At 37.2% G+C, this 9,736-nt stretch overlaps 1 protein-coding gene across 3 annotated transcripts; it reads right to left on the bottom strand.

Annotated features, from left to right (window-relative positions):
- Nucleotides 1–401: 401 nt before the first annotated feature.
- On the bottom strand, nucleotides 402–4,214 carry elf3 (E74-like factor 3 (ets domain transcription factor, epithelial-specific)). 3 transcript variants are annotated; one of them, XM_067505747.1, is made up of 9 exons: nucleotides 4,051–4,213; nucleotides 3,708–3,868; nucleotides 3,061–3,294; nucleotides 2,644–2,751; nucleotides 2,424–2,570; nucleotides 2,228–2,314; nucleotides 2,010–2,126; nucleotides 1,604–1,799; nucleotides 402–1,500 (listed from the first exon to the last, which is right to left on the bottom strand). In XM_067505747.1, exons 2-9 carry the CDS (start codon nucleotides 3,859–3,861, stop codon nucleotides 1,389–1,391), a joined length of 1,155 nt encoding a protein of 384 aa, XP_067361848.1. In that variant the 5' UTR covers nucleotides 3,862–3,868; nucleotides 4,051–4,213; the 3' UTR covers nucleotides 402–1,388. The 3 variants fall into 3 exon arrangements, with proteins under 3 accessions (XP_067361848.1, XP_067361849.1, XP_067361850.1); XM_067505748.1 differs by having other exon boundaries at nucleotides 4,037–4,170; XM_067505749.1 differs by lacking the exon at nucleotides 3,061–3,294 and having other exon boundaries at nucleotides 4,051–4,214.
- Nucleotides 4,215–9,736: the final 5,522 nt, after the last annotated feature.

Consider the following 9,736-nt stretch of genomic DNA (forward strand, 5'->3'; position numbering starts at 1 on the left):
GAGTGTGTCTACACAGGTACACATGCACAGTACAAAGAGTAGATCACCAATTCTTTGGAAGTCCTTGAATCTGTAAATGGAGATAATGAGTTGTGCAGAAAACTTAATTTAAGTCTGATTGGTGTCTCGTTATGCACATTTACTTTATAAATAATAATACATATAAATAAAAATAAATTTAACATGTTATATTTAAGTTATAATTCTTTACATTTTTAGGTTCTTACATAATCCTTTCAAAGAAACTGACATTAAAATCACATGTTGTATAATAAACTTTTTTTTACATTTAACATTCTTAAAGGTTTTATGTATTTATGTAATGTTTTTGTATTTATGTTTCCTAAATGTAAAGTAGTTATAGTCAGCTGTATAGTCAGAAATAAGGAATACAAGATCAGTTAATCATCCAGATTTCTTTATTCAACTTAAAAAGAAAGCTTTAAAATTAATTAAAATGATTTTATTTTCACAAAATGATATGTTTAATTAGACACATAAAGTGAAATGAGATTTACTCATACATATACATTTATTAATCCAAAGTGGATAACAACATACTGGCCTAAACACACTAAAAGGATGACACAAATGTTGTGCAACCAAATTGTGCCTGATTAAAATCACCCAACAATATTTAACAGACTAAAAATAGTACATATATATATAATGTGATTTATTTACACTTCAATTTTTTTGTCAAATATTGTGTAAACACACTTTAGAATAAGTGATACTGACATGTAGTGCACATTATTACTGTATTACATTATTACTGTATTTATGTGAGGTAACAGTACCTACATTTTTGTTTTTTCTTTGTGTTTTATATAAAGTTTAGCAGTAGGCCTTTTCCAAACTGAAGCTCTACAACAGATTTTACATTTAAGTAAAACTGATGAAAATGACAGTTTTACCCTTTTAGAATAACAGTAAAAGACTGTTTTCAGTGCTGTAATACAGCCGTTGATATCCATATACCACACAAACTCCACAGTTAAAAGGGGGTTAGCTATTCCTACATCACTAAAGAAATTAAAATACAAAAAGTTTAAATTCTGTACAAGTGTAAAAAGGTTGTTTTAATCACCATCAAGGTCCTTACAGTAACTAACTATCATTCTAAATTCCGTGCACTTTAGTTACTGTACACCTGGTTTGACATTTGACGTTCATAAACAAAAAACAAAAACTGGTAAAACATTAATAGTGGTTCATAAAACCTACTGGAGCCAAAAACACTGGCTTACATTTTCTGCAACACCTTCCTTCTAAGAGGAAGTTAGTGTCTTGAACATCTAGGCACCAATTTTTAAAAACTGGCTGCACAGGTATATCTTGATCCTAGACTACTATTACCTATTGGCTGCTGGGTTTCTGCTGATGCCTCACATGCCTATGCCAATCTCCTCAATCTTCCACCCACTGGAGTTCTTCCCGAATTTGTATACAAGCCTTCGGCCATCAACTCGCTCCAGGATCTCCCTCTTATAGTAATACCTTAATGTGGAGGAGTGTCAGTTAGTCTGACATGCTGCACTTTACTATTTAAGATACTCAGAAAATATTTTCTATTTAAAAATGTTTGTAATTTTTTACTCACCTCATGGCACGGCTGAGTTTTTCGTATGTCATGCTGCTGTTCTTTTTTTTCTGGCCCCACATCTGAGCCACAGCTTCAGACTTGAGGAACTTAAAAACACCCTCACGTCTGTCCTCCCACTTCATCAAGCCCTGGTTCCTCTCTGGATGAATCAGAATGTCCCTGATGAACTCCCATAGGTGAGTGCCACGTGGTGCTAGATGCGAACAGTAGGGTACAATAAGCTAACTGTGTGTGGATGTATAAGCATAAGCAAACAAGTCAAACAAATATGCATCTTGATAAAGATGCAAAGTTGATGCAAAGTAGAAATAGTTCAGCAGTTCAGTTACAGATACACTATGTGTAAGTGTTATAGGTATGAAAACTATATACTAGGCTAATAATTTTCTAAACATGGCATTACCGTGTTTGTTTTTCTTTGGATTGTCATACATGTTATTGCTGTGCTCTCGGCTTAGCTTAGGAGGTCGCCCCCGTGGTCGTTTCAGTCGAGACTCTACTTTCTCCATTTTTATGTGAGCTGTCAGCACAACAGTTACATATTTGATTAAAATGTTTCCTGATATTACTCACAGAGTTTGTAAAATGCATTGCATTCTACACTTTTTTTTGCTTACTCACTTGAAATCAGAGGGTAGGAAAACTCTGGGTCTGATTCTCCACTGCCAGACTCTGGTGAGCCAAGGTTTGAGAAGCCAAACATGCCACCTAAACATATGAAAGGCTTTCATTTGACATACACAAACTTATTTTGAAACTGAGAAAGATTTAAGTGAGATGGTACTGGCAAAGAGAAAGAATAAGATGAAATACTGACTGTTTGAGGAAGAGCTATATTCACTGTCAGACTGATTATCTGACAAGTACTCAGTGTCTCCTAGAGGTGTCATAGGCTCCATAGTCAGACTGGTCAGATCATAATCATTCCTGTAGTCAAAATCCCTCTGGCAGACAGCTTCTTCAGCTGTTGGTAGTAAGCAGTAAATTTAGCCCCTATCATTTTATACTGGTATCTCACATCTATGTGCAATATGTACCTTGGCCAATTCTAATGGTGCTGAGCAAGGGGAAGTTTAGGTTGTCTAAGAAGTTGTCCAGGAGTTGGCAGGTCTCATTCAGCTCTGGTCCTGACATAATCTGTAGTTCTAAGAAAAAAAAAAAGCGATTTTGAATTAATTGGTCATAAGGAGAATAAAACATAAATAGGCGGGTAATTATGCTGGCCCCTTCAAAGAGAGGCCAAACCTGTCCTTATTTCATTGTAAAAGGCTATTTTGCATTAGTGTGCTCTTAAACACTTTGAAACACACCATATTTTCTTGGTTATTACAATTTGTACACTACCAAATAACATGAATTACTATATGTAAGCATTCAGCTTTAAAAATTGGTTAATGATGCTAGACGTCAATTGTTTCTTTTGCTAGACGTCAATTGCTAGACGTTTTTTTTACCAGATTTTGTTTTGTATTCCTGCAGACTGTTGTGTAGGTGTTGGCCAAGTTGCAGTCCAAAGACCCCAATCATTTGGTCCTGGTTCATCTGACAAAGGGTGGCGCCATTCATGGTGCAGTAGGCCAGACTCAGGGTGTTTGCATCAAATTTTGTGCTCTCTACATTGTCACTGATCCATTCCAAAACATTGTCTTCTGTCCAGCAGTGAGGACTGATCTGCCCATACCACTGACCTGTTGAGAGACAGCAGGTCAGTAATACAAGTAAATCCTCCCTAACCACTATTTAGCATTTGCTCCTTAAATTTTTTTAGGTCACCACACAGGTCTACGTGCCTAGCTATGTGTGTCTTGGACTGATGCCAAGCTACATCATTGCCCTCTCTGGATTTTTGTGTCTAAGGTCAGACAAACAAAGCCTAAGCTGTTTCAGCTATGAGGTGGCAGCATTCCTCTCTTTGATGGTTATGCTGAGTTAAACATTGGCCGACTGGTAAATTTCTCAGCCAACAGCATGTAAATGAGGTCAAAGCAAAGTTCTTTGAGCAACCATACCTGCTGGCTGAAATTTTTAAATTTATTTTAGTTTCACAATTCAAACTTACAACTTAGCAATATCAGTAATATACAGAAATGTGTGCCCTTACCACTGATGCTGGAGGTGTAGGCTGAATTACTAATCTGTTGTGAACTGATGCTGGGTAGCAAACTTGACTGCTGCGGCATGACTTCAGGAGCGCTAGTCTGATACATGGTGAGGTTGGCATTAGTCAGGACACTGCTGAGGCACGGCGATGACATGGAGATACTGAGAAACACAGAAGACATTTACTTATATACTAGTTTGAAAACGAACACAGTATTGCTTCTACTTCGAACACAATACATACAATAAACTGCAGTTGCTGTCTTTATTTATAACAATTAGCAAAATCTGTATCATTTTATTCCATTACTGTTAAAAGTAAAGAGTTACCTAATGGATTTTACCTGAGCACAAGCCACAATGATTCAATAGAATGACGCTCCAAGTCAATCCAATGTGCGAGTATTAGTGCTAAAGGCAGCTATACACTTTCGGTTCTATTTAAGCACCTGAGTTTTATGCTCCTATAAAGGAGTGGTGCAAGGTGAGTTCAGGGGAATTCCACCTGAAACTGGCCACACCTCCAACCCCCCTTCCTCCTCCGCTTTCCTGAGAACTTGATCAACAAAACAAACCTGTTCTACTATTTTTGCTAAGCTTTTTTGGTTGTATTTATACTTATACTGACTGTGTTATACTTATTAAGGTGAAGACAGCAGTGCTGTATTTTGTACAATGTCGGTTTGTCAACCTGTGTTTACGCTGAATTTTTTTTGTGTGTGTCAGGAAATGTTTAGTATATATCATTATATAGGTTAGCATTTGTATAGACTAGAACCATCCAATATTGGCATGTTTGTTCCAAAGATTGTGACAGATTATTTAACATTTTTAATTCCCCTTTCTAATTTTCTTTTGTCTTTTTTCTTTTATCATTTTGTCTTTTTTCTTCTTTTGTCAGAAATCGCACAGTGTCACTGCTGTGACTGTCAAATTTCCATGACAGCCACCATTCACAGGGGGTGGCTTGGCCACAGTGAGGATGGTCACACTTTCTAAAAATAGCTACATACACTGTGACAGCAGCAAACAGCCAACTATATGAACGGACTTTATCAGTCAACAACCAAGTGATTAAACTACTTAAAGACTTTTTTTGTTCCACTGCACTCTATTAACTTCTGATATATAATCAGCATGTGCTGTGTGTATTACTCAGTGTATATAACACTAAAATTTATATACCTTGATAAACCTTAACATATACAAAAAACATTTAGTGTCTGTATTGATCAAAACAAAAACCTTGATCACCCAAGGCTAACAAAAAGTGACTTTTTGTTTACTGAATGAAATCAGCATGTGTGTTTAGTGCTAGTGTTAAGCTTGACACTGTGACTCACACAGTTTCTAATTGACTTTATCAGTCTCTTTGCCAAGTTTGGTTGGCCAATACAAACTATAGCAGCCCAGGAGCCATGTACTTGGTAAATAACATTCACACTGCCTTCTGTTGATTTCAGGTCACCAAACTATATCAGCACATAAACAGAATCCAGCTCACTTATTGTCCTAAGAGTGTTTTTCAATATTTGATGAAATGCAAATTACATTAGGGAACTTTTTATGATATTAACTTATATATTCATAGTTTTTTCAATCTTTCCTCTCCTCCCCAATACCCTCCCTTTATTTGCTACTTCCCCCTCCCTCCCTCCCTGTCCTTTGTCTCACTCTCTCTTACCCCCTCACAACACACAGTAGTATTAACACACCTGGTTCACAGCACTTCACACACACATACACGCACGCAAATAAACACACACACACACACACACACACACACACACACACACACACACACACACACACACACACACACACACACACACACACACACACACACATACAAAATAAACCACTGTATACACAACCACATATCTGCACTATTGTGTATGTTTAATATTTACTGTTGTGTCTCAAGCACTGTACTGTCTTTTTTGTTTGTGAAACTAAGTTTTTTTATGAAGTAAAAGCTGTGTAAATACTGGATGAGGATGTGTTTATTTGCACAATATATTTCTTTACACATTTTAAGTAGTATTAGGAAAGCACACACTATTTACTCAGATTAGTTTTTATGTTTTAGTGTTTTTGTTTAAGGATGTAAACTTACACTGATTGTGCAAAAGTGTTTTAAGTGCCTTGAGCAGATGTCTGTGTAGCTCCAGCACTACTGGAGCTACAAGGGAAAGATGAAACAGCAGATGAGGGCACATGGTGATGTCAGTTCACATTTTTATTATAATCCTATCCACTATTTAGCTTTGGAATGTGTTTCAAAAATGACTGGCAAACCTCCATGTTTTGTCCTAAATTTCACAACATCACTCACACCTTATTTCCACAGTTAGCATGGAATGCAGCTCTACAGGTTTTTGTTCTGTCAAAGCACCAGCTTTCTTCCTGGAAAATAACTGGCAAATTGTTGAACCACCAACCCTGGGGACTCATCATGGACGAGTGCCTTGCAAAGTTATATTAGTTTTTTCCTCTCTTTTTAAATTAATTCAACATTATTTATATAGAGCCACTTCACAAAAAAATCACCTCAGGCACTCTACATAATAAAGTCAAGACGATACAGAAAAGAAAAAAAAAATACAGAAAACGATACAAATCCCCCTTGAGCAAGCCCTAGGCAACAGTGGAGAAGAAGAACCAGGCTCAGGGTGGGCACCCATCTGCCTTGAAGCAACAACAAAACACTGAGCAGATTGGTAGGACCAGTAGCTGTGTACTGGAAAAAGACAGCCCCAAGGCCAGGAACACTTGCAGAAAAAAATAGAGAGAGAGTCAAAGAGGGAGAAGCACACCTATAGGAGAAATAAGACACAATGTTAATGTCATATAAATGTGGGGTAAGAGGAGAGAGGGAAAAGGGGAGGAAAGGAGCTCTGTGCATTGTGGGTTGGGTCCCCCAGCCATCCAAGCATTTTAAACAGTACATCAGTATGCATGTGGTCCTACAAGGACATCTACTGGACTGATAAAAGAATACATATATTTAATTGATAGTTGATGATAGCAAATAAAACAAAGGAATACACAGCTTTGCAAATGAATTTAGCCGAATCTCATTAGCATATTATTTTCTTTCTCAGATTTTCAACTTCTCTTTTTTCTTTTTATTATCATCCATCCATCTTAGTCAAACTATTGTAAATAATCAGTTTTTAATAATATGATTTGGACTTGCACAGTGTTAACTGTAGTATCATGTAGCATGACTGGGTGGCATCCAAGCTAGAAATATATTGTTACAAGAACAACCCCTAATGCTTCTATTTCTTACAAAACAATGCAGAATATTTAAATAATATTTGTTTAAAATCTTTTTATTAATACAAAAACCTTAATATGTGATGTCACATAGTAATCACCTAAATGCTCTGATATGTATAAATAAAATGTATTGTGGAATTATACCAATCTAAATTGCCAGCATAATGTGAAATGTATGTCAAAACAAGATAATGAATCTAAAACATCATCTCACCCTTCAAAAAAATCAAAACATGCTGTTAAAAAGTTGTTTACCTAAAAAATACTGAAGGTCAGGATTACAATATAATGTCATTGTGTTATTACTTTAAGGTGGGGACACAACTGAAGACAACCGACTGGAAAGCCCACATAAAAAGACTGTTTCTACGTACTATAACAGATTTGTAGACTCTGACAGTCTTCATGTTTGACCCAGAACAACTCAGTTAAGCATGGAAATATCACTGCAATAGCTTATATTTAGCCACAAATCAAGAGTGTAAGTTTTTATGCGCTTAAAAGCATTTTCAGGCAGAATGAGCTGATTTCTGCCAATTGCAGCAAAATACTGAAGGGAAAGTGGGATAGCCTTCATATTTGACCAAGAAAATCTCAGTTCAGCATGGAAATATCATTGCAACAGCTATTATTTAGCCACAAATGAAGAGTGTCGGTTTTTATGCGCTTAAAAGCATTATCAGGCCGAAGGGAGATTTTATGCTTGTTTCAGCAAATTGCAGTAAAATACTGAAGGGAAAGTGGGATTGCCTTCATATTTGACCAAGAAAATCTCAGTTCAGCAGGGAAATATCATTGCAACAGCTTTTATTTAGCCACAAATCAAGACTGTAAGTTTTTATGCGCCTAAATGCATTTCAAGGCCGAATGAGCTGATATACTTGTTTCTGCCAATTGCAGTAAAATATTGAAGGGAAAGTGGGTTTGCCTTCATATTTGAACCAGAACAAGTCAGTTCAGCATGGAAATATCATTGCAAAAGCTTTTATTTAGCCACAAATCAAGAGTGTAAGTTTGTATGCGCTTGAAAGCATTTTCAGTCCGAATGAGCTGATATGCTTGTTTCTACCAATTGCAGCAAAAACTGGAGGGAAAATAAGTTTGCTTTCAGGTTTTACCCAGAACAACTCATTTCAGCATGGAAATATCATTGCAACAGCTTTTATTTAGCCACAAATCAAGAGTGTAAGTTTTAATGCTCTTAAAAGCATTTTCAGGCCGAATGGAGCTGATATGCTTGTTTCTGCCAATTGCAGCAACATACTGAAATGAAAGTGGGTTTGCCTTCATATTTGACCCAGAATAACTCAGTTCAGCATGGAAATATCACTGCAATAGCTTTTATTTAGCCAGAAATCAAGAGTGTAAGTTTTTATGCGCTTAAAAGCATTTTCAGGCCGAATAAGCCGATTTCTGCCATTTGCAGCAAAATACTGAAGGGAAAGTGGGTTTGCCTTCATATTTGACCCAGAACAACTCAGTTCAGCATGGAAATATCATTGCAACAGCTTTTATTTAGCCAGAAATCAAAAGTGTAAGTTTGTATGCGCTTAAAAGCATTTTGAGGCCGAATGAGCTGATGTGCTTGTTTCAGCCAATTGCAGCAAAATAATTTCAACTCAATTCAACTTTATTTATATAGCGCCAATTCACAACAAAGTCATCTCAGGGCACTTTACAGAATAAAGTCAAGATTATAAAGATATATAAAGAGAACCCAACAATTCCCCCTGGAGCAAGCCATAGGCAACAGTGGAGAGGAAAAAAACTCCCTTTAACGGAAGAAACCTCCAGCAGAACCAGGGTCAGGGTGGACGGCCATCTGCCTTGACAGGTTGGGGTGAGAGGAAAGGGGATAGAGAAAAGAACAGAGCAACAACAAGCAACAACAAAACATCGGGCAGATTGGTAGGACCAGTAGCTGCACGCTGGAAGACACAGAGCTTCAAAGCCGGGGGACACCTGCAGAAAGGGACAGAGAGAGGGGGACAGAGGAGGACAAAGACAACTACGGGAGAGAACACACAGAGTTAATGTCATACAGTGATGACAATTGCGGGGTGAGAGGAGAGGAGAGATGGTCAAGAGGAGGAAAGGAGCTCAGTGCATTGGGGGGTGGGTCCCCCATCAGTCTAAGCCTATGGCAGCATAACTATAACTAACTATATGCTGTATTAAAAAAGAAGGTTTTAAGCCTAGACTTAAAAGTAGAGAGGGTGTTTGCTTTACGAATCTGAACTGGGAGCTGGTTCCACAAGAAAGGAGCTTGATAGCTAAAGGCTCTAAAATACTGAAGGGAAAGTGGGTTTGACTTCATGTTTGACCCAGAACAACTCAGTTCAACATGGAAATATCATTGCAACAGCTTGTATTTAGCCAGAAATCAAGAGTCTAAGTTTTTATATGCTTAAAAGCCTTTTCAGGCCGAATGAGCAAATATGCTTGTTTCTGCCAATTGCAGCAAAATAGTGAAGGGGAATTGGGTTTGCCTTCATATTTGACACAGAAAATCCCAGTTCAGCGTGAAAATATCATTGCAACAGTTTTAATTTAGCCAGAAATCAGGAGAGTAAGTTTGTATGCTCTTAAAAGCATTTTCAGGCCGAATGAGCTGATTTCTGCCAACTGCAGCAAAATACTGAAAAGAAAGTGGGTTTGCCTTCATAATTGAACCAGAACAAATCCAGTTCACCATGGAAATATCATTGCAACAGGTCTTATTTAGCCAGAAATCAAGAGTGTAAG

The sequence above is a fragment of the Channa argus genome, chromosome 5, assembly GCF_033026475.1.
Source record: "Channa argus isolate prfri chromosome 5, Channa argus male v1.0, whole genome shotgun sequence".
Classification (NCBI taxonomy): Eukaryota; Metazoa; Chordata; class Actinopteri; order Anabantiformes; family Channidae; genus Channa; species Channa argus.

What these genes read in the sequence shown, in the direction of transcription:
- elf3 (XM_067505747.1), bottom strand. Translation starts at nt 3,861, where the DNA reads ATGTCATCGCCGTGCCTCAGCAGTGTCCTGACTAATGCCAACCTCACC. An exon ending in CACCATTAGAATTGGCCAAG is followed by an intron (nt 2,571 to 2,643) that starts GTACATATTGCA and finishes TACTACCAACAG; the next exon opens with CTGAAGAAGCTGTCTGCCAG. An exon ending in AAACTCAGCCGTGCCATGAG is followed by an intron (nt 1,501 to 1,603) that starts GTGAGTAAAAAA and finishes CTCCACATTAAG; the next exon opens with GTATTACTATAAGAGGGAGA.